This window comes from Oryctolagus cuniculus, chromosome 1 (genome assembly GCF_964237555.1).
Source record: "Oryctolagus cuniculus chromosome 1, mOryCun1.1, whole genome shotgun sequence".
Taxonomy (NCBI): Eukaryota; Metazoa; Chordata; class Mammalia; order Lagomorpha; family Leporidae; genus Oryctolagus; species Oryctolagus cuniculus.
Genome location: NC_091432.1, coordinates 5,286,622 through 5,314,470, shown reverse-complemented (window position 1 = coordinate 5,314,470; position 27,849 = coordinate 5,286,622). Strand labels below are relative to the sequence as shown.

Genomic DNA, 27,849 nt, shown 5'->3' with positions numbered 1-27,849 from the left:
CCTAAGGAACCAAGGAAGTCCCCCACTAAGCACAGGACATACGGACGATCTGACACACCACTGTCCGTCTAACGTAGGGAGCCCCTGCAGAATGCCATCAGCCGCTGAGGGCTAGGAATTTGCTTTGTTCTGGCAGCAGTGCTGTGCGTGTCTTTCCTTTGGCTAGAGTTGGCGTGGCGTGCCGCTCTTAAGCGCTCAGACGTGGGAGAGATACCCCCCTCTCAGCAGCCCACACAGATACTAAACACAGCGAATCTGTGAGTGCTAAGAGCCTGACACTCCAGGTGTCTGTCTCACAGACAACAGTTGATGACTTAGGGGGAGAGAGCTCCCACGGTGACAATGACATGACAGCAGACACCGCAGCAATGCCTGGTCAGCCACCCCCACATACCTGTGGGATGAACTTAGATGACCTCCAGTTAATAATAACCCATGCGAGGTCATCCCACCCACACCCAGTGAGGATCTCCACATTTGTGGCAGCCCCTGGGCACCCCAGGCTCTCAGGGCAGCTGCTAGACCCATCCCACCCGCATGTTTGCCGTCAATGTAGGAGTGGACGCAGAATTCCTGGATTCCAACGCCCATAAAAAGGCTTCTGCTAACCAAGGGCCGAGGATATGCTTGTGTCTTTCCAGAGGATGCGGGACAGCCCATTTGGGTACCAGCCAGAAACATCAAGCCTGCAACTGACAGCCAACCAGAACCAGCTGAACCAGACTGAGAGTCCGCCTCGTTAGCAGACGCACCTGCTACCGATTGTCAAGCTGTGCCCTATCATCCTGCCCTGAGGGACTGCCCACAGCCACATCCGCTGCTGCTCTATACCCCACTGGCTCTGGTCAGCCACTCAAACGGCCCACAGCCTGCGTGTGGTCATGCCATTCCTGATTACCGTTGTTCCTCACTCCTACCCCCATCTGAGCAAGCACTCCTGTGGTCTCCTGTTTTGAGGACTGGTTAGTCAAGGATGGGTAAGATCCCCTGGGGGACAACCTAAGACAGGCACAGCGGCATACGGAGACCACATGGAAATGGGGTCAACAATGGTATGGCCAAGGAGCATGCCTCACGTTGCTCAAAAATAAACGAAAAGGGGTAAATGTGGTGGAATGAGAAGGCCATGCCAAGATGGCCACTGGCAAACAAGTGTAGTTACTCAGGAATGGCTTCGGGAACCACCTGGTAACAGAGCCTGCCTGGCAACAGGCTGTGATTGGTTAGGGCATAAACCACCACTTGACCGGATTGGCTGCCTTGGCTATATAAGCAGCTGTACCAACTGAAATAAATGAGTCTGCGGGCTGCCTGCCTCTGGCCTGCTTTCAGCCCACTCCTGGGGTCTGTGTGGTGACTCTGTGCCTCTTGCTCCCACTGTGCTCCTCTTCTCAGAAGGAATCCACAGCAACAGAGGGGTCTTCAAAGTTCATGGAAAATACATATTATGAAAAAATCATGCATGGATTTCAGAATTTTTTGCTCCAAGATAAATTCATCTCAATTCCATTAGCTGTGACCGTTTCGAGATACTCATGGGTAGAGCCCAGCATATAGTTCTATCGAATTACAGGCTCTGCTGCAGGTACATATGTGCTGTGTCACTATGAACTGTGTATTTCTTTTCTTCTTCTTCTTCTTTTTTTTTTTTGACAGGCAGAGTGGACAGTGAGAGAGAGACAGAGAGAAAGGTCTTCCTTTGCTGTTGGTTCACCCTCCAATGGCCGCTGTGGCCAGCGCATCATGCTGATCTGAAGCCAGGAGCCAGGTGCTTCTCCTGGTCTCCCATGGGGTGCAGGGTCCAAGCACTTGGGCCATCCTCCACTGCCTTCCCGGGCCACAGTAGAGAGCTGGACTGGAAGAGGGGCAACCGGGACAGAATCTGGAGCCCCGACCGGGACTAGAACCTGGTGTGCCGGCGCCGCAGGCAGAGGATTAGCCTAGTGAGCCGCGGCGCCGGCCCAGAACTGTATATTTCTTTTAGCACCTGTGTCCCCCTTCGGTTGCAGGGTGTCTGCTGTAGCTCTAGGCTTCCCATCCATGAGGTTGGAAGCAGGAAGGCAGGGGGTTGAGAAGGGAAAAGTGTCTGCCCTTTCTCAAGGAGGAACAACTATGGAACAAAGTCCTTGTGGTGAAAATGTCTTCCTCTGTCTTGTTCAGAAAACGTAATCCATGGGGCAGGCCCTTGGTGCAGCGGGTAAGGTACTACTTGGGACACGCGCTTCCTGTGTCCGAGTGCCTGGGTTGGAGTCCTGCTCCACTCTGATTCCATCGTCCCTGCCACCCATGGGGGAGCCCTGGGTTGATTTCCCTGCCCCTTGCTTTGGCCTGGCCCAGCTTGCTCCAGGGTTACAGTCATCTGGGAAGTGAACCAGCAAGTGAGGGCCTCTATCTCTGTCTCTCTGCCTTTCAAATAACTTTTAAAAGGATGAGTAAATAATTTTTTTTGAAAATTTAGTTCATCTATGTTAGTGGGCCAGCATTGTGGCAGAGTATAAAACTACCACTTGCGACACCAATATCCCATATGGGCACCAGTTTGGCTGCTCCACTTTGATCCAGCTCCATGCTAGTGCGGGAGGAAAATGGTCCAAGTGCTTGGGCCCCTGCCACCCACATGGGGGACCTGGAAGAAGCTCCTGGCTCCTGGCTTTGCTCGGGCCCAGCACTGCCTCTTGTGGCCGTCTGGGGAGTGACACAGTAGATGGAAGACCTCTCTTTTCTGATTGTCCCCCTCTCTCTCTGTAACTCTTTCAAATAAATAAATACATATTTAAAAACCACAACACTATTAGTTTTTTTCTAGTTGCTATAACAATTTGCCACCAATGGTCAGTTTAAACGGAATGGCTTAAAGCAACAGAAACTGGGGGCTGGCCCTTGGTACAGCGGGTTAAGCCACCAGCATCCCACAGGAGAGCACTGCTTTGAATCCTGGCCACTCTGCTTCCCACCCAGCTTCCTGCTAATGTGCCTGGGAAGGCAGTGAAAGGTGGCCCACCTTCTTGGCCCCCTGCCTCCCAGGTGGAACACAGGATGAGTTCCTGGATTTTGGCTTTGACCTGGCTCAGATGCTATTGTGACCATTTGGGGAGTGAATCAGTAGCTGGAAGATTCTCTCTCTCTCTCTCTCTCTCTGCCTTTCAAGTAAATAAATCTTACACATACACAGCAGAAATTTGTTGTCTCACAGTTCTGAGGCCAGAAATCCAAAATTAGTTCACTGGGTTAAACTTCAAGGTAGGGGAGCAAGGCTGTGCTCCCTCCAGAGACCCGGGGGCAGTCTTGTCCCCGCCCCTTCAGACTTGCGGTGCAGAGCTTCCTGGGCGTGTGGCCACACCACTCCAGTGTTACAGGCCAGAAGCACCAAATGTGTGTGTGTGTGTGTGTGTGTGTCTTTGTTGCTTTTCCCCAAGTGCACTTATGTCACACCTCCCTCTGGCCCCCTTTTCTGAGGATAAATTGGACTGCATTCAGGGGCAATCCAGATAATCCAGGGTAATCTCCCAATCTCAAATCTTTGGTTTAATCACATCAGAAACCGTATATGTATGAGGCAATATTAATAGTCCCAAGAGGGGCCAGCGCTGTGACGTGTGGGTAAAGCTGCCGCCTGCCGGTGCCGGCATCCCGTGTGGATGCAACTTTGAGTCCTGGCTGCTCCTCTTCCGACCCAGCTCTCTGCTGTGGCCTGGGAAAGCAGCAGAAATGGCCCAGGTGCTTGGGCCCCTGCACCCGCGTGGGAGACCTGGAAGTTGCTCCTGGCTCCTGGCTTTGGATTGACGCAGCTGCAGCCATTGTGGCCATCTGGGGAGTGAAACAGCAGATGGAAGACCTCTCTCTCTCTCTGCCTCTGCCTCTGCCTCTGCCTCTCTGTAACTGTTTTTTGAGTAGATAAATAAATCTTTTTTTTTTTTAAAGAGTAGAGGCCATTATTAAGCCTTTTTGAATGACCTAGTAAACCAAAGATTACTTGATGCCCTAAGTGAATTTTAGGTTTATTCTCTAACTTACAGGACAGAATGTTTTCTTCCAGTTGTTGTAAAGAAATCAGGACTTTTCCCCCAGAGACTGCTTCATTACAGAGATTGTTTTTACTCAAAGTTCAATTTACAAAATGTGGTTTAGATCTGTGGGTCTCAATGGGAGTGGTTCTGGGCTATAGGGGACTTTTGGATTTTGTGAGGGTGATTTTCCTGATGGTGACAGTGCTGGGTGTGCACGGGGATACTACAGGCATGGACTGGGGACAGGCTAGGGATACTGGCCAACTCGCAATGTGCAGGATAGCCCTGAACCAAATGTCCCACCAGAGAGACCTTCGTAGGTGAAAACACATTTATAATTTTTTTTTTTTTTTGACAGGCAGAGTGGACAGTGAGAGAGAGAGACAGAGAGAAAGGTCTTTCTTTTGCCGTTGGTTCACCCTCCAATGGCTGCCGCGGCCGGCGCACTGCACTGATCCGAAGGCAGGAGCCAGGTGCTTCTCCTGGTCTCCCATGCAGGTGCAGGGCCCAAGCACTTGGGCCATCCTCCACTGCACTCCCGGGCCACAGCAGAGAGCTGGCCTGGAAGAGGGGCAACCAGGACAGAATCCGGTTCCCCGACCGGGACTAGAACCTGGTGTGCCGACACCACAAGGCGGAGGATTAGCCTAGTGAGCCGCGGCGCCGGCCACATTTATGATTATTATAAAGCATACACTTGTGGGTGAAGTGTCCCACCCACCAGAGACCTTTGTAGGTGAAAAACACACTTACCATTGCAGTCATCTCGGTATCCAGTGGGGACTGGATCCAGGTCCCTCCGGCTACTAACATCCAGGGATGTTTACATTCCTCACGTACGTGCTTGCTTGGAGCTTATGGGCATCCTCCAAAATAATTCTTCTTACTGATTTATTTGAAGGACATACACACACACACACACACAGAGTCTTCCATTGGCTGGTTCACTCCCCAAATGCCTGCAGCAACCAGGGCCAGGCCAGGACAAAGGCAGGGACCAAGAACTCAGTCCTGGTCTCCCACATGGGTAGCAAGGACCCAAGTACTTGAGCCATCACTTGCCGTCTCCCTGGGTCTGCAATAACAGGAAGATGGAATCAGGAGCTGGAGTGGAGAATTAAACCTAGGCACCCTGATGTACAATGCAGGCAACTTAACTACTAGGCCATGGGGCCAGCACTGTGGCGCTGTGGGTTAACGCCCTGGCCTGAAGCGCCAGCATCCCGTATGGGTGCTGGTTTGAGACCCAGCTGTTCCACTTCTGATTCAGCTCTCTGCTGTGGCCTGGAAAAGCAGCAGAGGATGGCCCAAGTGCTTGGGCCCCTGCACCCGCATGGGAGACCCAGAAGAAGCTCCCGGCTCCTGGCTTCGGATTGGTGCAGCTCCAGCCATTGTGGCCATTTGGGGAGTGAACCATCAGATGGAAGACCTCTCTCTCCACCTCTCCTCTTGCTGTGTAATTCTGACTTTCAAATAATTAAATAAATATTAAAAAAAAAAAACTACTAGGCCAAAAGTCTGCTCCTTGTTCCTTTATTAAAAGAGTAATAATTATCTGTGCCAGTCAGGACAGGCTAGGTGTGTTACTGTAACAAAATGTCACACACAATTGCAGAATGCCAAGGACTCTACCCATGGAAGTCATCCAGAGTGGCAGAAATTTCATCTCGGTGAGAATCTTCATGATTCCCACAGCAGAGGAAGGGACATTGGTAAAATGCGTGCTGACTACTAAAACTTCTGCCTGGAATGACAGACGGCAGCATTTCTACTAACTTTTCATTGACCAAAGCAAGTCACAAGGCAATGTCTAGCTTGAGAATGAAATCCTCAATTTAAAAGCAGACGGCCCAAATATTTGGTGAGTAGTACTAGTGACAAGCATAGCATTAGACTGACTTAATTTTATTTTTAGCGTCCTATTTTAAGTTCCTGGATCTGGGGCTTTATTTTATTTTATTTTTATTTAAAAATTCAAAAAATATTTTCTTTTTTTGAAGATTGATTTATTTATTTGCAAGGCATAGTTACAGAGAGGCAGAGGCAAAGAGAAAGAGATCTTCCATCTGTTGGTTCACTCCCCAGATGCCTGCAACAACCAGGGCTGAGCCAGGCCAAAGACAGGAGCCCAGAATTCAACCTGAGTCTCCCACCTGGGCGGTAGGAACCCACGTATTTGAGCCATCATCTGCTGCTTGCCAGGGTGCACGTTAGCAGGAAGCCATTCTGGAAGCAGAGTTGTGTCAAGAACCAGGCACTGTGATATGGAATGTGGGCGCCCCAAGCGGTGACTTTAAATGCTGCACTTTTTTTTTTTTTTTAATGGGCGAAAGAAAGTATTTTTTTACGTGAATGAAAGTAGAATATATGATTATTGTAGCATATCCACAGGGCATTACAAAAACATTTGTTACAAAAATGGGATATTGTATATGGCAGGGCTGAGAACCATGGTTCCAAATATTTGTGGAGAATCATGAAATTTAGTGTAAAAAATGGTTCAGGGAGGGAGGGCAGTGGATGACAGCCCCTGCTACCCATGTGGGAGACCTGGATGGAGTTCCTGGCTTGTGGCTTTGGCCTGGCCTAGTCCCAACTGCTAAAGCTGTTTGAGAAGCGAACCAATGGATGGAAAAATCTTTGTCTCTCCCTCTCTCTGTCACTCTGCCTTTCACATAATATAAAATAAATCTAAACAGACAGACAGTGGAGGAGTGAGCATTTAGCCTAGCCATTAAGACACTAGCACCCCAAGGGACAAGCGGCGTGCAGTGGGTTAAGCTGCCACCTGGGACACTAGCATCCTACATGGTGGGCTGGTTCGAGTCCCAGCTGCTCCACTGCTGATCCAGCTCCCTGCTAATGTGCCTGGGAAAGCAGCAGCAGATGGCCCAAGTGCTTGGGCTCCTGCAATCCAAGACCCAGAAGACGTTCTTGGCTTCAGCTTTCTCTGGCATTTGCAGCCATCTGGGGAGTGAACCAGAGGCGGCAAGGTCTCGCTCCCTCTCTGTAAGTAACCTTGCCTTTCAAATAAATAAGTCATTTAATTTTTTTAAAGATTTACTTATTTTGAAAATCTGAGTTACACAGGAAGAGGCAGAGACAGAGAAAGAGAGATCTTGCATCTGCTGGTTCGTGCCCCAGATGGATGCAACAGCCAGAGAAGGCTGAAGCCAGGAGCCAGGAGCTTCCGGGTCTCCCATGCGGGTGGCGGGGCCCAAACACTTGTGTCATCATCCTCCGCTTTTCTCAGGCCATTAGCAGGGAGCTGGATCAGAAGTGGAGCAGCCGGGACTCGAACTGGCACTCACACGGAGTGCTGGTGTTACAGGCAGTGACTTTACACGCTATGCCACAATGCCAGGCCCAACAAATCAATCTTAAAGAAGAGGTGGTGGGGATGGGCAGGGCGGCGCTGCGGCGGTATAGTGGGCTGAGCCTCCACCTGTGGTACTGGCATCCTATGTGGGCACCGGTTCAAGTCCCAGCTACTCCTTTTCCAATCCAGCTCTCTGCTATGGCTTGGGAAGACAGTGGAAGATGGCCCAAGTGCTTGGGCCCCTGCACCTGCGCCGGAGACCCAAAGGAAGCTCCTGGCTCCTGGCTTCAGATTGGCCCAGCTCCTGCCATTGCAGCCGTTTGGGGAGTGAACCAGTGGATGGAGCACCTTTCTCTCTGTTTCTCCCCCTCTCTGTCTGTAACTCTGCCTCTCAAATAAATACATAAAATCTTCAAAAACAGGGGCCAGCGCTGTGGTGCAGTAGGTTGATCCTCTGCCTGTGGCGCTGGCATCCCATGCGGGCGCTGGTTCTAGTCCCAGCTGCCCCTCTTCCAGTCCAGCTCTATGCTAAAGCAGTGGAGGATGGCCCAAGTCCTTGGGCTCCTGCACTCACGTGGGAGACCTGGAGGAGGCTCCTGGCTCCTGGCTTTGGATCTGTGCAGCCCTGGCCGTTGCGGCCATCTGGGGAGTGAACCAATGGAAGGAAGAACTTTGTCTCTGTCTCTCCCTCTCACTGTCTGTAACTCTACCTCTCAAATAAATAAATAAAATCTTTTTAAAAAAATCTTCAAAAACAAAGAACAACAACAAGAAGGGGGGCAGACATTGTGGCATAGTGAGTTGAGCCACTATGTGCAACTTGGGCATCCCATGTGGGTGCTGGTTCAAGTCCCGGCTGCTCCACTTACTATCCAGCTCCCTGTTAATGTGCCTGGGAAAGCAGTAGAAGATGGCCCAAGTCCTTGGGCCCCTGCACTCATGTGGGAGACCTGGAAGAAGCTCCTGGCTCCTGGCTTCGGCCTGACCCAACCCAGTCATGGCAGCCATTTGGGGAGTGAATCAGCAGATAGAAGACCTCTCTCTCTCTCTCTCTCTCTCTCTCTCTCTCTCTCTCTCTATAACTCTGCCTTTCAAATAAATAAAATAAATCTTAAAAAAAAAAAAAAGATCCCAGTGTCCCATATGAGGGTTGCTGAATTTGATATCTGTCTCTGCATTTTACTTCAGAATTCCTGCTAATGCAGACCACGGCAAGCAGCAGTGATGGCTCAAGTAATTGGGTCCCTGCCACCCATGTAGGACAGCTGGATTGAGTTCCCTGCCCCAGCTTGGGCCTGGCCCAGTTCCCAGTGTTGTGGGCATTTAGGGGTGAACCAGTGGATGGAAGATCTCCGTCTCTCTCTGTCCCTCTAGTTTTCAAGTAGATAAAGATAAGCATTAAAAAAAAAAAAGAGCCATACAGGACTTTATAATTCCAAATGGATTGTTGCTGCAGAAACTAGAAAATTCTGGCAGATAGCCTCTGTGCTAAATAAAATTCAGGTTGGGCTGCTGTAAGTAGATTCTTTCCATTTGACTTATAATAGAATTCTGTAGCACACTTTCCTAAAAACTGCATTTTTTGATCTTACTGTGCACCTGATATAGCACTCAACACTTTTTAATATCTTGTTATTGCTCAAAATGACTTTGAACTTAACAGATGTTTACCAAGCAAAAGTAAGACTTCTATTTGCACAAATACATGTTCACGACCTTAGTCATAACCTTCCAAAACTGGAAACAATCCAGATGTCCTTCACCTGGGAAATGGAAAGCCTTGTGGCATATCCAGACAAGGTAAGCCATTGGTCTAAAAAAAAAAAAATGAAAAACACTAACTGTGAAGCAGGCAGTGAATCAGTGAATCCCAGTGCACTATGCTGCGTGCAGCGTAACACCATCTGTACGATGCTTGGGAATAGGTAGAACCACAGTGAAAGGAAACAGATGTTTGCTGGAGGCTCAGGGAAGACTGCAAAGCAACAGCGGGAGGAATTTTTCCTTTTTTTTTCTTTTTAACGTATTTATTTGAAAGTCAGAATTGGGCCGGCGCCGTGGCTCAATAGGCTAATCCTCCACCTTGCGGCGCCGGCACACCGGGTTCTAGTCCCGGTCAGGGCGCCGGATTCTGTCCCGGTTGCCCCTCTTCCAGGCCAGCTCTCTGCTATGGCCAGGGAGTGCAGTGGAGGATGGCCCAGGTGCTTGGGCCCTGCACCCCATGGGAGACCAGGAAAAGCACCTGGATCCTGGCTCCTGCCATCGGATCAGCGCGGTGCGCCGGCTGCAGTGGCGGCCATTGGAGGGTGAACCAACGGCAAAGGAAGACCTTTCTCTCTGTCTCTCTCTCTCTCACTGTCCACTCTGCCTGTCAAAAAAAAAAAAAAAAAAAAAAAAAGTCAGAATTACAGAGAGAGAGAGAGAGATCTTCTATATGCTGGTTCATTTCCCAAATGGTTGCCATGGCTGGGGCTGGGCCAGGCCAAAGCCAGGAGCTTCATTTGGGTCTCCCATGTGAGCACAGGGGCCCACGCACTTGGGGCATCTTCGGCTGCTTTCCCAGGTGCACTAGCAGGGAGCTGGATGGGAAGTGGAGCAGTCAGGACGTGAAGTGGCGTCCATATGGGATGTAGGTGCTGCAAATGGCAGCTTAACTTGCTGTGCCACAGCGCCGGCCCAGGGAAGTCTTCTAAGGAGATAGAACCATTCTGTACCTCAGAGTATGGCGGTGGATACCTGGCAGAATGTGAGTCAAACTCAGAGTTAGGCGGCGCTGCAGCTCACTAGGTAAATCCTCCACCTGCGGCACTGGCACACCAGGTTCTAGTCCCAGTTGGGGCGCCGGATTCTGTCCCGGTTGCCCCTCTTCCAGGCCAGCTCTCTGCTGTGGCCAGGGAGTGCAGTGGAGGATGGCCCAGGTCGTTGGGCCCTGCACCCGCATGGGAGACCAGGAGGAGGCACCTGGCTCCTGGCTTCGGATCAGCATGGTGCGCCGGCCGCAGCGGCCATTGTGGGGTGAACCAATGGAAAAGGAAGACCTTTCTCTGTGTCTCTCTCTCACTGTCCACTCTGTCAGTTACACAGAGAGAAAGGAGAGAGAGAGAGAGAGAGAGAGAGAGAGAGAGAGAGAGAGAGAGAAAGTCTTCCATTTAATGGTTCACTCCCCAGATGGCCACAACGGCCGGAGGTGTGTTGATCTGAAGCCAGGAGCCAAAAGCTTCTTCTGGGTCTCCCTTGTGGGTGCAGGGGCCCAAGGACTTGGGCCATCTCCAACTGCTTTCCCAGATCATAGCAGAGAGCTGGATCGGACAAGGAGCAGCCAGAACTTGAACTGGTACCCATCCAGGTCTCCCATGTGGTTGGCAGGGGCCCAAGTACTTGGGTCGTCTTCCATTACTTTCCCAGGTGCATTAGCAAGGAGCTGGATTGGAAGCAGAGCAGTTGGGACCCAAACTGGCATTCAAATGGGATGCTAGCATTACAACCTACCACACTGCAACACCAGTCCCCCTTTCCTTCTTTTAAAATTAAATGAAATTTTTTTCTTAAAGACTTATTTGAAAGGCAGAGTGACTGGGGGCAGAGACAGAGAGTGCTCCCATCTGCTTAATCACTCCCCGGATGTTCACAGCAGTCAGGGCTGGGCCGGGCAGAAGCCAGGAGCCAGGAGTTCTATCTGGGTCTTGCATGAGCGGCAGGGACTCAGGTTCTGGAGCCTTCCACATACACATACTCACAGGAAGCTGGGTTGGAAGTGGAGTAGCCAGGATTTGAACTAGGAACTCCAATACATGATACAGGGGTCCTAAGTGGCAACTTAACCTGCTGTGCCACAACACCACAACATTTTTGAGGGATCTGCCCTCCTGATCAAATTATCTCCCACGGCCTTACCCTCTGATTTAGGTTCCATCGTATGTGTCCTATTTGGGGAACACAAAAGATATCTGAGCACAGAAATCTCCAATACTGGGTTTCTCTTTTCTTTCTTTTTTTTCCTTGTTGAGATTTATTTATTTGAAAGACAGAGTCACAGAAAGGTCTTCCATCCATTAGTTCACTCCCCAAACAACCTCAACGGCCAGAGCTGAGCTAATCCGAAGCCAGGAGCCAGGAGCTTCCTCAGGGTCTCCCACGTGGGTGCAGGGCCCAAGCACTCGGGCCATCTTCCACTGCTTTCGCACGCCATAGCAGTGAGCTGGATTGGCACCAGTGAGCTGGGATTCGAACCAGGGTCCATATGGGATGCCGGCCCTGCAGGCCTGGGCTTTAACCCACTGTGCCACGGCGCCAGCCCCTGGATTTCTAATCTTCATTAGAAAATAGGTTTCTCTTGCAGTATTACTCATGTTGGTAAGAGGCAGTTCAATGCTTCTGTTTCCTCTGTGCCATTTTGGCTCCTCTCTCAGCTCACATTAATCACACAGAGCCTTCCTTCCACCGTCACACCACATCTGAATTTGACTGCTTCTCCCGATTCTCCCCAGACTATGGCTACCCTGATCCACCTCACAGGTCTCTCTGGGATTTTTTCAGTAGCAGTCATTGTTTTGAGCAATTCTTTCTCATTTGTTTTTGCTTATCCCAAGAGCAGCCAGAATGGTATTTACAAGAAGTTTTATAATTACAACGTGTAAGTCTGTCCTATGCCCTCCACAGGTTTCCAGTCAAAGTCATTTCAGTGTCCTACAGGTGTCCCATGTCTGGCCTTCCTACCCTCTCACCCCCTACTCTCCCTTCCTAGCATTCATCCTGTTCCAGGCAATAGCCACATTGCTGCTTTTTAAAAAGATTTATTTATTATTTGAAGGTCAGAGTTACACAGAGAGAGGAGAGGCAGAGAGAGAGAGAGAGAGGTCCTCTGTCTGCTGATTCACTCCCCAACTGGCCGAAATGGCTGGAGCTGTGCTGATCCAGAGCCAGGAGCCAGAGGCCTCCTCCGGGTCTCCCACACGGGTGCAGTGGCCCAAGGACTTGGGCCATCTTCTACTGCTTTCCCAGGCCATAGCAGAGAGCTGGATGGGAAGTGGAGCAGCTGGGACTCAAACCAGTGCCCACATGGGATGCTGGCACTGCAGGCTGGGGCTTTAACCCCTATACCACAGCACCGGCCCCCACATTGATTCTTTGTCCTTCTTTGAACCAGCCGGACTTGCTCCTGCCCCAGGACTTTGGTACATTCAGGCTAGAAAGATCGTCCCAGAGAACAGCTTATTCCCTTGGTTACAGCGTATCTTTTTGTTCGTTTGCTTGGTTTTTAATATTTACTTGCTTGAAAGACAGAGTGACAGAGAGGGATCTTCCATCCACTGGGTCACTTGCCCAGTGGCTGCCACTGGCTGATGCCAGGAGCCTGGAACCCCATCAGGGTCTCCCACTTGGGTGGCAGGGACCCAAGCACTTGGACCATCTTTTTGGTTTTCCTAGGTGCATTAAACAGAGCGGAAGCAGAACGGTGAGGGCTCCAAGGATTCTGACACAGGATGCTGGAGTCGCAAGTGGTGGCTTAACCAGCTGCACCCCCATGCTGGCCTACTTTATCACCATCCATCAATCACTCTAGACATATTTTACTTTGCTGTGTCTCTCCCTACTATAACGTACTCTCCAAGAAGGCTGGGGTTTTTGTCATTTTTTTTTTTTAACTGATACATCCTTGGTGTCTACGTGGGAGGTGTTCAATCAAATGAGTTAAATGAACAGGTAAGTCTCTTCCCGGGTTTGTCAAGTAACTGTTTTTGACGTCTTCTGCCACGAGAAATGTTTTTATTTTCATATCCAAACCTGTTGGTTAAAAAAAAAAGATTTTTTTTTCAAGGCTCAACTTTTGCCTCCTCAAGGATCTCTCTTTTCTATTTCATTCAACTTTCTGTTGTGGAAAACTTCAGTCATCTCCGCCCGTAATTCCACCAGGGTGCTCCCCGTCCGCCAGCGCTTCAGCGACCCCAAAGTGCTCACAAAGGACGGCCCAGCGGCACGGGGGCTTCTCGGGGCCGCCGTCGCTCGGGCCCCCGCGGGCCGCCCAGCCCGGCCCGGCCCGGCCCGGCCCGGCCCGGCCCGGCCCGGCCCGCCGCGCGCTGCCTGAAGGCGGCGTTTGTCCGGGCTCCGCCCGCGGACACTCACGCTGCCATCTTCAGGCGCGGATCTGGCAAACGCTGCCAGGACGGGAGGAGCCCTGATCTCCAACTGAACAAAGTTTTTCCTTGTGGCCCGCCGGGTCCGGCCCCACCCGGGACAGAGGCCGCCTCACCAACTAGGCCTCGCGGCCGCCCGCGCGCGTCCCCAGCGCCCCCCTCACCGCCGCCCCCGGGCAGCGGCGGTTGGTCGCGCGCCGTCTTCCCTCTCCCACCCCTCCGCTACCGAGCGGGCTCCAGGCCCTCTGGGATTGGCTGGGTCCGCGAGCATTTTCTCTAAGCCGTTCTGATTGGCTGGCGGACGCGCGGGATGCGGCTCCCGATTGGCTAGGCCAGGGCGCCTGCGCGGCGGGGTTCTCGGTCGCCAGCCATTCCTGAGGAGGACTGCCGGTCGGACGGTCGTCTCGCCTGTCGCTGGAGGAGCGGTCCCGGGTCTCCGGGAAGGCGGCTGCCGCGGCAAAATGAAGATTTTCGTGGGCAACGTCGACGGGGCGGATACGACGCCGGAGGAGCTGGCAGCCCTCTTCGCGCCCTACGGCACGGTCATGAGCTGCGCCGTCATGAAACAGTTCGCCTTCGTGCACATGCGCGAGAACGCGGGCGCGCTGCGCGCCATCGAGGCCCTGCACGGCCACGAGCTGCGGCCGGGGCGCGCGCTCGTGGTGGAGATGTCGCGCCCGAGGCCCCTCAACACTTGGAAGATCTTTGTGGGCAATGTGTCGGCTGCATGCACGAGCCAGGAGTTGCGCAGCCTCTTCGAGCGCCGCGGACGCGTCATCGAGTGTGACGTGGTGAAAGGTAACGCGGGGGCGCGCTCGGGGCACTCTGCCTGTTAGCCACGCCCCTTACCCGGGGGTCGGCCACTGCCCGGCGGGGAGGGGCAGGGCAGTGCGCGGGAGCGAGCCCGGAGGTGCTGGGGGCGCAGTTGGGTAGAGCCCCCCTCCTCCCCTGCGGTCCGGGCATCACTCACCGAGTGGGAGGAAGCGGCTCTGGGTGGGCGCGGCGGCGGCGACGGGGCCGGGGGCGCGCCAGAGACTCGCGAGTGTACCGGGGGCGCGCCTTCTCCCGGTCTCCTCGGCTGGCACCGAGCGGAAATTGGGAAGTGACGGGCACAAGCCGGACCGTGGAGCGGGGAAGATTTCGCCACTTCCCCACGTCCTCGCCAGACGTCGGGCAGAGCCAGGGAAGAGGGAACAGGTGGGGGCGGACGCCCCAAGGCCGCCCTCGTGGTCCCTCTCGATGAATGCTCCCGAGCGGAAGGTAACGGGGCCCTTGGACATGCATCGGGCTGGGGTCTTTGTGTCTTGTCTGGCGTGGGGACAGGCGGGGCCCCTTCCGGATCACGGTGGCCCTCAGTGTGTGCTGGGTTGGACGTGGCAACGCTGTGCTTTCCAGCTCCCTCATACTTTTTTTTTTTTTTTTTTTTAATTTCCTCCTCCACTGGGCTCGATTTTTGCATCAACTGGAAACCATAACCTTTCGCAGGTGGAAGGAGGCTTGTTTTAAGAAAGCCCCTTCTGCATAGCCTTTACTTGCCAGGCCTTTGTCCCAGGGCTTGGTGGCCTCGCAAGGGGCCATCCTGTGACCGAGGGGCGGGAGGACAGGGGAGTTTGAGAGGTCCTCGTGAAGTGCTGGCTCCACACGGTGTCCGCAGCAGTCGTCATCGCGTTGGTAGTATTAGTCCTCAGGGAGGATTTGCACTCGTTTGCACTTCCTTGGAGAAAAACGTGTCACCAAAATTTAGGGCTGACTGTTTTGGGGGGCTCAGTTGACTTTTTTCCAGTCTGAGTTCTTATCCCCTTAGTTATTTTTCTTTAATTTTAACAAGAGTCGATGGAACAGCTCCTGTCATAGTGTTTGGCCAGTTTCTGTACCTCTTGGGAACACGTGAGTGTGAACTTCGGCCATGTCACCTTGGAGGATGCGGCTTGGGATTGGGATCCCCTAACCTGAACCCCCAGCCCCGGTGTTGGAGTCGTACCTGCGCACATCCTGTGTGGGAAACTCTGAGGATAGGAGATGAGCATGGATGCAGGTGCTTGTTGGTTCCCACCGAGATACTTCATTTGCTGTCCTGGAAAGGCCATTCCTTGTCCTTTCTGTTAATGGAAGTGTGGAGGGTCATGGTGTCCGTTAGCTAGGAGGAAGTCCTTGTTCTGCATTAATCCTGCATTCTCTTTTCCTCAAGCCAGGTTAAGCAAGTCCACGACTATCCGGAATCAGGCTTTCCTGCTGGGGGCTCTGAGGCAGGCAGGCTGGTGCCTGGATTTTTGCTTTTAAAGGAAAGGAATGGGGAGGATCCCAGACTGGGTGTTTGACCAACAAGTGGATTTGGGTCGGCAACTCTTAGAAGAGTTTTAATTATCATGTTTATTTTGTGGTTCTTGGGCAGGGTGTCTCTTAGATTGGGAGCTGAGAATCTCAGATGCGAGGAGACAGTCCATTCAATTCATATTGCCTTTAGGTTGTAGAGAAAGCCAAAAATTTGACTGCATTTGCGTTGGGCCAATAGCAAGTGATGGGGTGAAGTGCATAATAACTGCACGTGAACTTTGACTGGCTCTGAAAATCACAGGTGTGCCTGTTGTCCCTTTGTAAACACTGGATCTGAAGAAATGCTTCGATTTCCTCAGGGAGTGTGTTCCGCGGTCATGTGTAATTAGGTTGATACTAAGCAGAGCTTCTGATACAGATGTGAAGACTGTGGGGGAGATTTTGACCTGATGTCCTCCCACAGTGCCTGTTTCTCTCTGGTATGAAAGCAGGTGAGGTTTTGAAGTTGAGAATTGCGCAGAAGAGACAGGCTCTGGCTCTGTAAATAGCTTACTCATTTCCTGGGCAGAGAATTGGCATTTGATTTTCCCCGTGTTGGCTGTCAGGGTTTTGAAAAGCACAGAAGTTTGGTATTACATGGAACGACCAGCACTGTTTCATTCCACAGGAGAAACATAGTTGCTTGGTTACTGTAGGAGCTTAGATATGATTTGTAGAGGGAAAAATCTCCATAGCAACAGTGGGTTGTAATCACAGCAGCATCCTCTTGAGTGTTCAGAGATCAACAGTTCAGGAACAGCCTAGGGAGTCTGAAAGTCAGAGGTGGGAAATACCTCCTTTCTTTGTATGCAGGACTCTGTAGTTTCATAATGTTAAGGATTTTCAGAACTGGCAGACTCATTTTTCTGTGTTCTCTGAATTTGGGCACTGGAGGAGCTGTGAGGACTGCAGACCATTAGGGCTCTGTAAAGCATTCCTTGCTCGTCGCAGTGCAGTGATCTTTCACAAGTTTCCTTGAACTGGCTCTCCAGGCAAGTAAATCCTTGGAGTTGTGCAAATCTCTGGTTTTTCCTCACTGGCCAAGAAGTTGATGGGTTTATGGGCATCTTTGGCAGGACTAGGGCTGAGTTTGACTATCACTGTGATGGGACTATATCAGATGACTTTTTGGGGGATCATCAATTATATACCTGGCTTATCTTGGTGATCAGTTGAATTTTCCATGTGAACTCAATTTCCAAATTTCACTGTTTGGTCTCTTAATAAAACCCAGCAAAGTAGGGGTTAGTAGATATCCAGTTGCTCTTGTAAACCCATTGAGGTTTTTGTTGAGTGTTTTTTTCTTAGGTCTTTTTAGAGTCAGGAATTTGGACAAAATATTCAGGAATGTGTATGGTTCCTTAATCCCTGACAGTGTCTAGAGGTTGCTCCACACCACCCCCCACCTCCCAAATCTGTCTATAAGCTCTTTTCCTACTTTTTCTTTGAGTGGACATTTCTGGTTGCTGTTGCATTCTCTAGGTGGTTTTGCCATTCCTGAGGGTCAGCTCAGCCTCTGCTTTTAAAGGAATCTTAGACCACAGGCTACTATTTTTAGCTTACTCTATTCATGAGCCATGAAATGAGAGATTGGAGGACTGTTCCAGTGAGGGAAGGAATATAGAGCTTTTCACATTTGGTAGATAAGGAATCTGGCTCTGGCGAGGGGTGTGTTGAGTACCAAGTTGTGATAGTTCACTTTTTTTTTTAAATCATCTCTGGAAATTTCCAAGCTTGCTTGTGCAGATGGATGGCATTTTGTCTTACTAGAGACAAGAGATAATATTCTATAGGAAAATAAACCTCTGGTTATTCCTAGGTTTGAAGTATCATAGTTCCTTGTCATCCCATAGCCGTTTATACCTTACAAGGTACTTTTATCTTCTCACTTGAAATCTTATAGATAAGACATATTTGTCAGATGAGGAAATAAATGGTTAAGTTCCCTAAGATCTTAAACCAGTCAGTGATACTGGATTTAGAACTAAGGCCTTTTAATTCCTAGCTTAGCATCCCTTATGCTATACCATACTTCTGACTTCTACCTGTTGATTGTGTTTTTATTCCTGTTACAAGGTTGGTGACATTTTCCTCAAATTCAGGGGTATGATTTGTTCTGTAGAAACAGCTAGAGGGGACATCCCAGTATGAAATTTTTAAAAATTGGGACACTTGTTTAGAGGCTATGAAAAGGATTCTTTTTTTTTTTTTTTTTTTTTTTTTTGACAGAGTGGACATTGAGAGAGAGAGAGAAAGGTCTTCCTTTGCTGTTGGTTCACCCTCCAATGGCTGCCGCGGCCGGCGCACCACACTGATCCGAAGGCAGGAGGCAGGTGCTTATCCTGGTCTCCCATGGGGTGCAGGGCCCAAGCACTTGGGCCATCCTCCACTGCACTCCCTGGCCACAGCAGAGAGCTGGCCTGGAAGGGGGGCAACCGGGACAGAATCCGGCGCCCCGACTGGGACTAGAACCCGGTGTGCTGGCACTGCAGGCGGAGGATTAGCCTAGTGAGCCGCGGCGCCGGCCGAAAAGGATTCTTACATTAGAGAGAGTGGAACCCAAGTAGTTTCATCCAGATAGCTCTGTTTCTTAAACTGATGTGACAGATTGAATCCTGGCACCTGGAGACCTTACAAGTGGCCAAGTGCCCCAGATGAGTTTAAGTCTGGGCCTTATTGACCAGAGGTGTATCTCACTTAAACCACCGTGGTTTTGTGAGTGGATGTGATCCAGACTTCTTCCCTGTCCTCCTTCTCAGGTTTTCTCTGTGTAATAAATGAATAGAACTTTGGGGCCAGCATCCGGTGTTGGAACCTCTTCCACTGTAACCGTTCAGTCTTGAGTAAGTGCTTCAGGAGTGATCTGCTTAGCAGCCTACTGGCTGCAGCTCTGTTGCAGCTGAGAAATGAGATCTTTGTTCTGTCAGCCGAGGCCCAGTGGTCACGATACACCTCTGTCTGTCTAGAAGAGGGAATGGTGTGGCCTAGGAGAGGAAACTTGTACTTGAACTCAGCCAGAAGTCTGTGTGCATTTCCACACCTGGAAATGGCTTACATGGGATCTAGCTTCTCCCCTGCTCCGCTTACCTTTTGGTCAGGTTGCACAATCCTGCCTTATGCGTTGACTTCTCAGGATAGAGTGGTGAAGCACAATGGCAAGGAAGAACTGTGTCCTGGTCCTGGCTCTAATACGCTGTGGTTTGAGACAAGCCGTGTGAAAACTGAGCGTGTTCTCGCACTTGGACAGTGGAGGTAACGGTCCCTTGTCCTACCTACCTCACAGGATTTTGTGAGGCCTTGATGAGGGTCTATTCGTGAAAGTGCTTTGAAAGCTGGAAAGTACTATGCAAACAAGGTGAGGTCACATTGGAGGAACTTTTGTGAACGGCTTGCTCGGTGCAGGCTTAACTCTTGCCTTAATTGGATGGAGACTGAGAGATGGGTCATGCTGAAACCAGTGCTTGAGAGCTAAGCCCTGAAGGTGAGCTGTAGTGTTCGGTGAACTTGGGTTGAGAACATTAAGTAATTGAGTGATTCAGGGACTCGTTCTGCATTTTGTCTGCTGGTTTATACTAACAGGGGCTGTGAAGATTTTTAATCCTGTGTTTGAGTCCATCTCTGCGCTTTCTTCTTTGATGAGGGAGTTGGGTGAGGTGGCAGGGGAAAAGGAAGAGTGGGGGAGAAGACCGCAGGCAAAGCTGGCTGTTGGAGACAGAAACCTTGTTATCTGGGAGCCACACTGTATGATGTACTCCTGCTCAGTAGGGATTGGAGGCCTGGAGGTAGCTGGCAACAGCTGGGTGCTGTTGTGTGTCCAGTTTGGGACCCATCAGGTAGCGTGCCCTGCCCCCCTAATTGCTAACCCTCTGTCTGCTGCTTTATCAGACTACGCGTTTGTTCACATGGAGAAGGAAGCAGATGCCAAAGCCGCCATCGCGCAGCTCAACGGCAAAGAAGTGAAGGGCAAGCGCATCAACGTGGAACTCTCAACCAAGGGTCAGAAGAAGGGGCCTGGCCTGGCTATCCAGTCTGGGGACAAGACCAAGAAACCAGGGGCTGGGGATACGGCATTCCCTGGAACTGGTGGCTTCTCTGCCACCTTCGACTATCAGCAGGCTTTTGGCAACAGCACTGGTGGCTTTGATGGGCAAGCCCGTCAGCCCACACCTCCTTTCTTTGGTCGCGACCGCAGCCCCCTGCGCCGTTCACCTCCCCGAGCCTCGTACGTGGCTCCTCTGACGGCCCAGCCCGCCACCTACCGGGCCCAGCCCTCCGTGTCGCTGGGAGCTGCTTACAGGGCTCAGCCTTCTGCCTCTTTGGGTGTTGGCTACCGGACTCAGCCCATGACAGCCCAGGCAGCCTCTTACCGTGCTCAGCCCTCTGTCTCCCTTGGGGCCCCATACAGGGGCCAGCTGGCTAGCCCTAGCTCCCAGTCTGCCGCAGCTTCTTCACTTGGCCCATATGGTGGAGCCCAGCCCTCAGCCTCAGCCCTCTCCTATGGGGGTCAGGCAGCTGCGGCTTCTTCACTCAACTCCTATGGGGCGCAGGGCTCCTCCCTCGCCTCCTATGGTAACCAGCCATCCTCTTATGGCGCCCAGGCTGCCTCTTCCTATGGGGTTCGCGCGGCAGCGTCCTCCTACAACACCCAGGGAGCAGCTTCCTCCCTAGGTTCCTATGGGGCTCAGGCAGCCTCCTATGGGGCTCAGTCTGCAGCCTCCTCACTGGCTTATGGAGCCCAGGCAGCTTCTTACAGTGCCCAGCCCTCGGCCTCCTACAATGCCCAGTCCGCTCCATATGCTGCACAGCAGACTGCTTCCTACTCTTCTCAGCCCGCCGCCTATGTGGCACAGCCAGCCACAGCTGCCGCCTACGCCAGCCAGCCAGCCGCCTACGCTGCACAAGCCACTACCCCGATGGCTGGCTCCTATGGGGCCCAGCCGGTGGTCCAGACCCAGCTGAATAGTTACGGGGCTCAAGCATCGATGGGCCTGTCAGGCTCCTATGGGGCTCAGTCGGCGGCTGCGGCCACTGGCTCCTATGGTGCCGCAGCCGCCTATGGGGCCCAGCCTTCTGCCACCCTGGCAGCGCCCTACCGCACTCAGTCAGCCTCCCTGGCTGCTTCCTATGCTGCCCAGCAGCATCCTCAGGCTGCTGCCTCCTACCGCGGCCAGCCGGGCAGTGCCTACGACGGGGCAGGTCAGCCGTCTGCAGCCTACCTGTCCATGTCCCAGGGGGCCGTTGCCAACGCCAACAGCACCCCGCCGCCTTATGAGCGTACCCGTCTCTCCCCACCCCGGGCCAGCTACGACGATCCCTACAAAAAGGCTGTCGCCATGTCGAAAAGGTACTGTATGCCCCCCCGCCTGTGCCCCCAGCTGGGGCTCAGGGCAAGGGGCTGAGGTTGGCATGGGAGGGAAACTGGAGCCATCGGCCCCTCCCTCGGTCTTTTTTCCTTTACTCCCTTGGGATGTCCAGAGGCTGAGGGGGTGGTGTGTGTGGACTTTTCTGGTCGCCAGAATCGGGTGGAGCATGGTTCTCCAGCCTGGGGTGGTATTAGCTGATCAGGCCAGCAAAAGCATCACCACTTGCCGCTGAGGCCCCTGCCTGCGGGATTGTGGCCCATGCCCTTTCCCACTGTCTCAAGGATCCTTAAACCTGGCATACGGTTGTCCTGGCTTTGGTGGGTGTGGGTGTGGGAGTGGGTGTGGGTGTGAAAGAGGAGTCCCTTTGGCACTCAGCTGTCTGAAGGCAAGTCTATGAGGTGCGTCCACTCTGGAGAGTTGGGGACCTTGCTTTCATCCGCCGTTCTGTTGATAAACAACCAGGGTCTGTCTGTGTAGGGCCCGGGGTGGAGGTACTCTGTGATTTGGGGATGTAGACCAAATCCACCTTGGCCAGTTGGGAAGGGAGGACTTCAGTGGAGGGCTTGGTTTCCCACTGGGTTGAACCCAGGCTGGATTTCGTGGCCTGGCTAGGGTGATGAGCCTTCTGACAAAAGGAGACCAATCTGTTGGAGACCAGTCTGATCACACCCTCCCTGTCCCCATTGGCATCTCCCCCATGCCCACCTGGAGCCCTCCCCTCAATTGTCTCATTCACCAACTGTCTTCTTCTCTCGACTAGGTATGGTTCCGACCGGCGTTTAGCCGAGCTCTCTGATTACCGCCGTTTATCAGAGTCGCAGCTTTCGTTCCGCCGCTCGCCGACAAAGTCCTCGCTGGATTACCGTCGCCTGCCCGATGCCCATTCTGATTACGCACGCTATTCGGGCTCCTATAATGATTACCTGCGGGCAGCTCAGATGCACTCTGGCTACCAGCGCCGCATGTAGGGCCATCCTGGGGAGGGGACACCAGAGGGAGGGCGGGCGAGGTAGGTAGGGTGCAGACCCGGTTATGCCTCCTGTGGCCCTGGCTCTCCCGGTTGCGGTTTTTCATCCCCTCTACCAGTGGGCCTTCCCCCAGGAGCTGATCCTTTTGAGTGTTTGGCAGTAACCGACTTTGTTCTTCGCCTCAGCAGCAAATCTTGCTACTGGCTCTAGATCTGCGGTTTCCCCTCCACCTTGCCTCCCATTTCCCCAGAATGGGAATTTCTTTTATGTTTTTATTTTTCCTGGCTCCCTTTTATTTTTTGTGCGCGATATTTAAGGTCGTCTGGATGGGGAAGCAACCTGCAGCTGAGGTCGGCGGCGCCTTTTTCTTTTTAGATGTGAGGGAGGCCAGGAAAGGATTAGCTTGACCATTTCCTATGCGCCAAACTGTGCCAGCAGTCCAGGGGTCCCTGACTGTCCCTCTGTAGACTGTTGAGACTGAGTTCCTGTTGGGACAGTCAGTTGGTACATGTCCAAATCCCGACCGACCATTGATGTTCTGGCTGATGGTGAGCGGCACAGTCCCACTTCCCCATCTCCCCAAGTAGGTGGTATTAGAAAACCTTAATTTTTTCCCTTTTGTATGGACTACAAATAAAACTTGGGGCAATTTGCAGTTTGGAAACCTGGTTGTCATTGTCTTGATTGCACTCAGTGTCAGAGGAGTCAGTTGACATCCAGGAATACATGGCAGCTAAAGCGGAGGCAGCTGGAAGAATCCATGGTGGGGAGAGAAGGGGTGTGCACGTGGGGATAACGATTTCCCTGCCCAGAGGGGTTAGCTCGTCAGTGCTCAGCCTGCCTGCGTCTTTAGGACTGCAGAGTCCACTCAAGAGTCTTGGACTTCCTTGGCTGTCAGCTTTAATTGAGCACCGAAATCCAGCGACTAAAGCCCATTTCCTCTGCCTCTGGCTGACCGTGTTCCCTGACTTTTCCCCAGTTCAGGAACAACTTGTGCTCCAGCAGGGTGGTTCTGGGGTTTGGCTTCTCAAATAGGTTGGGAATGGGCTGCTGTGGTGTTTACAAAGCTAGTGGATCCTGCAGGCAGTGGGCTTGAGTGAATGCTGGAGCCGGCATCAGCAAAGGAGCCATTGTGGGTTGGGGGAGATGTCAGTGTCTGTTACTGCCCTGTGGTTGGAGAAAGGAGGGGCAGGGAGAATTTGAAACAGGTATGGAGCGTTCTGGCCGTAGACCTGGTACTTCGCCTGTTGAACTTCACCATGGAGCGTCCTTCCTGCGTCCTGCCAACCCTGCCATCAGTCACCTGAGACTCCTTTCCCTGTCTCCATTGGTTAGGGTGTTCAGATGTTTTCTTGATGGGTTTATATTTGAAGATGTCATGAGAGACTGTGGGAAGGGGTGGGGTGCAAGCATAACCAAGTCGGGGTGCTGGGGTTGGGTGGAAATTGGAAGACTGTTTCTATGCTTTTATTCCTGGGTTGGGGGTTGAGCACAAAAAAACATGGAAGTTCCAACCAGGGAAAAGGTGGAGGCTTCGGCTTGATGGGCAAATAAAGGACCATTGGGTGGGTGGCAACAGGAAAAACTGATGCTCCTTTGGGGAGAGGGGCTCTGGAGACTTGATTGGGTGGCCTGCTAGGGTAAGGTATCTGGGGAGGTGTGTCAGTCTCGTGGCGTGCCAGGTGGGTTGTCCTCTTCCTCCATCAGCTTCACGTGTGAGCTTGCCTGCTGCAGGGTAGTTTGCCCCAGGTATCTGCTTCCCTCTGCCCGGCGTGCAGAAACATCAGTCTTCAGACCGTGAGCTCTTACTTGGGGGTGCCAGTGGGTGATCAGGGAGTCCTGGGGCCATCGCTCTCTTCTTTGCTTCTCCTGCTCATTGCTTCGCCTTCAGGTGCTTCACTGCTCCTTTGCATTTCTTTGCAGGACTGAGGAACAATGGGAGGAGGAGGTGGCTAGGTTTCTTGTTTTTCCTGTGCGGTGGTGGAGTGATCTGTGAGAGGCGAGCTAATAAGCTGAGCTTCGGTTATTCTGCAGTATTGAAGGTTGACTGCAGGCTTATGATTGTGACCCGTGTATTTGCAGTATTTCTTTCTTCGTCAGTGTGGCTTTCTGTCATTTTCCTCTCTCCAGTAAGGGCTAAGTCACTGTCCAATACCATGGTTCCTGCAAAACAGGGCCTCTGCTGATGTTCTCTGTTGCAGCCCCAACTCTTCAGAATGACCTGGCCTAGATGATCACCTTAACCACCTGTCATCTTTAGGTCCTGTTGCCGTTGCTGCCTCAGCCCTCAGGCTTCTGGTTGTTAAAGCCAGAAGGAGCCACAAAGCTAAATCATTTGTCATTTTCCTCTTTCTTACAGATTGTTTTAAAATCTCTCTCCCCTCTTTTTGATTTAAATTGTGCCACCTTTGTTAATCTTACATAACCCACTCCTTATACTTCGCTTTTTATGGCTTTCCGATTTCTAGCGTCCTGTAACTTGGGAAGAGTTGGGTTGAGTGAATGGGAGGATAGACACTTAATGTGTATTTTGGGAACATGGGCTTTCAGTGTGTCTCTGGATCACTCAGCTAATACACCATTCACCTCTACAACTTGGCCTTCATTGGAGACGTTTCAGTTGGTTTATTCCTGAAAGAAGACCATGTAGAAGCTTCTAGCCTTGTCAGTCTGCTCTCTTCTGAGATTTTGACCTTGTTTTAAATTATGTTTGGGGTAGGTCTGGGGCCCCGTCTTTTAATGGAGTTACTAGGATCATCACTGAAGGCTCGTCCTCTACAGGTAGGCTCCCTTTTTAGTCATACCCCTCAGTTATATCAGAAGTCTGCAGATCGTGGTCTTCCGTGCATTTTGTCCTGTGAAGCCGTGTCAAGCCAAGTAAGTGGACTATAACATGGGATGAGTGGTTGTAATGCAAAAAGATTTACCAGGATTATGGACTAGTATACTATGTAATGGGAGTTTGGGATAGAGATGAGATGGATAGCATATTAAAAAATGGCTAAGTTTAAAATGTCATGAAGGGTTAAGCAGTCGAGTTTTCCAGAGGAAATTCTTAAACCTGGGTTTCATATCTAGTTCTAAATCATTTAAAATATGTATTTAAAGTGCCTGAAATGCAGGGCACAGGTAGCTTGGGCTGACCTTGAAAAATGTCCAGCCTGGAAAGGGAAGCAGGACTGTCTCAGTGAAGCAGTTAGTTAGTAACCAGTGCTTGGCCCGTGGTAGATGAGGAGAGGATGTGGCAGTCCTTACTAAGAGACTACTTTATAGAGTTTTGATTTAACACCTGACTGGACATAGACTATTTTAATCTTTTTTTTTTTTTTTTTTTTTTTTTTTTTTTTTTTTTACAGAGTTAGACACAGAGAGAAAGGTCTTCCTTCCGTTGGTTCACCCCCCCACATGGTCGCTATGGTCGGCGTGCTGCGCCAATCTGAAGCCAGGAGCCAGGTGCCTCCTCCTGGTCTCCCATGCGGGTGCAGGGCCCAAGGACCGGGGCCATCCTCCACTGCCCTCCCAGGCCAGAGCAGAGAGCTGGCCTGGAAGAGGACAACCGGGACAGAACCAGTGCCCCAACTGGGACTAGAACCCCGGGTGCTGGTGCCGCAGGTGGGGGATTGGCCTAGTGAGCCGCGGCGCCAGCCAGACTTTTTTAATCTTAAAGGTTGTTTTTTATTTTATTTGAAAGGTAGAGACAGAGGTATTCCATCTCTTCATTTACTCCCTTAATGTCCATAACTGCAAGGACTGAGCTAGGCCAAAGCCAGGAGACTAGAACTCAACCCAGCTCTCCTGTATGGGTGGCACAGGGACCCATTCCTTCAGCTGCCATCTGTGCGCTCCCAGGGTGTGCTTTAGAAGGAAGCTGGTGTCGGAAGCAGGGCCAGGTTTCACCCTAGGCACTCCAGTTTGGGATGTGATGTCTCACACAGTACCTGAACTGCTGTGCCAGATGCCTGCCCCGACTGTTTGAAATCTGCTTTCCTGATTTGAGGGATGGCTATACCCCTCCTAGCTATGTGGCATTGGACCTGTCAGCAGCTCTACCTCAGGTTTGTCGTTTATAAAAGGGGGATGGATAATAGCATTCATTGCAGTGCTAAGCAGCACTAAAAGGGTCTTTCATAGACTAATCACCGTGGCGATCCACATGAATTAGGTGTTTATTTCCAAGCCTCTTTTGTAAATAGGGAAATTGAAGCTGTAGGTTAAATATCTTAAGGTCACATGGCTGAAAATGGTGGATCAAGGAATTGAACCAGCCATTTGAACTGTCTGGAACTTTGCTTGTAATCATTCCATGCTGCTGTCAGGAGGGTCAAATGTGACACAAGTAAGGGCCTCCTGCTGCGTATTACGTGCTAGCCACCTCATAGAAATGTTAGAACGTTCTGGGAAGGGTGGGATGGCCTCGTGGAGCACACAGTGGTGTGAGTGCAGCACCTGGGTTCACAGTGAAGACGGTGAGTTGCTGTGATGCGTGGGACACGGGAAGGACCTCCAGGCTGTTGGACCACATCAGTGTGGCCACCTTGTCTTGCAATACTGTCCTGAGATCAGCTTCTTAGAGTTATGGAGAAGAAAGGTCATTGTCCACGTGCAGGGGAAATGCAAAGACATTAAGGAAGGCTAAGAAAGGTATATATAGCTGGCAGTGGGATTAGAAGCCTGGGAAGCCCACTTCATTTGAGCTGCTGGTTCTCATGAACATCTTCATAGAATAGTGGCTTTCAATTTGAGTCCTGTCAGACCTGTAACTCATTTGTTACTAGGTGTATAAAAGGAGTTTTCAAAAAGTTCATGGAGAATACGTTATTTTTAATGCAATTTTTCTGTGACCTTTTTGAAGTATCCTAGTATTTTCACCCCTAAGGGCATGAAACTAATGTTTATGTCTTAAGTAGTTTTCACTGACATTGTTTACCCCTAAATTTGGATCTGTCCCTCAATCCCCTTTAAAGAATCCAGGCTGTCATCTGTCAATTATATGAATTATATTTTGTTGAAGGTTTGCAGCCAGAATATGTATGTGTTTTTGGCTCTGATAAAATGTCAGTTGTCTTTTATTTATTTATTTATTTATTTTAATATTGATTGATTTGAGAGGCAGAGAGAAAGGAGAGAGGTCTTCCATCTGCAGATTCACTCCCCAAACAGCTGCAGCGGACAGGGCTGGGCCAGGCTGAAGCCAGGAGCCAGGAGCTCCATCCAGGTCTCCCACATGGGTGCCGAGCCCCAGGGACTTGGGCCATCTGCTGCTGCTTACCTGGGTGCATTAGCAGGGAGCTGGATTGGTAGTGGAGCAACCAGCACTGCAGGTGGTGGTGGCCTTTATGCCACAGTGCTGGCCCCTGTCTTGATGACTTTGAACCAAGTCACTTCTTGGGGACTTGGTAGCCTGGTGGACAAATTAAGAGCCACCAAAATGGCATCCAGATAAGGTGCTCATCCAGGCAAGGTGAGAGTTGAATAGTCTTCTGTTCATTAGCTTTCTCAATAGGGATGCTCAGGTGGAGGATTTGGCCGAATGTCTTTAATTGGCTTTAAATTTTAAAACAAAAAAATTATTTTATTTGAAAGAAATTTTCCATCTGCTGGTGCACTCCCCTAATGTGTGCAGCAGAGAGAATTTTTCATCTACTGATTCACTTCCCATATACCTGTGACAGCTAGTTTGGCCAGGCTGAAGCTAGGAGCATGGACCTCAGTCTGTGTTTCCCACATAGGTGGCAGGGGCCCAAG

General features: G+C 51.3%; 1 protein-coding gene and 2 long non-coding RNA genes across 6 annotated transcripts; 1 reads left to right on the top strand and 2 right to left on the bottom strand.

The window, feature by feature from the left end:
- Positions 1–620: 620 nt before the first annotated feature.
- Positions 621–10,356, bottom strand: LOC138848436 (uncharacterized). Its single transcript, XR_011386206.1, has 2 exons — positions 9,055–10,356; positions 621–5,751 (listed from the first exon to the last, which is right to left on the bottom strand). It is a non-coding gene; the product is annotated as an uncharacterized lncRNA (long non-coding RNA).
- Positions 10,357–12,894: 2,538 nt separating this feature from the next.
- On the bottom strand, positions 12,895–13,642 carry LOC127484755 (uncharacterized). Its single transcript, XR_007911969.2, has 2 exons — positions 13,450–13,642; positions 12,895–13,110 (listed from the first exon to the last, which is right to left on the bottom strand). It is a non-coding gene; the product is annotated as an uncharacterized lncRNA (long non-coding RNA).
- Positions 13,643–13,777: 135 nt separating this feature from the next.
- On the top strand, positions 13,778–22,768 carry RBM14 (RNA binding motif protein 14). 4 transcript variants are annotated; one of them, XM_008273632.4, is made up of 3 exons: positions 13,783–14,258; positions 19,659–19,769; positions 21,897–22,768. In XM_008273632.4, the coding sequence occupies exons 1-3, from the start codon at positions 13,922–13,924 to the stop codon at positions 21,917–21,919; spliced, it is 471 nt and encodes a 156-aa protein (XP_008271854.1). In that variant the 5' UTR covers positions 13,783–13,921; the 3' UTR covers positions 21,920–22,768. The 4 variants fall into 4 exon arrangements, with proteins under 4 accessions (XP_008271857.1, XP_008271854.1, XP_002709279.1 ...); XM_002709233.5 differs by having other exon boundaries at positions 13,795–14,258; positions 19,659–21,117; XM_070068030.1 differs by lacking the exon at positions 13,783–14,258 and adding an exon at positions 14,265–14,720 and having other exon boundaries at positions 19,659–21,117.
- The last annotated feature ends 5,081 nt before the right edge of the window (positions 22,769–27,849 follow it).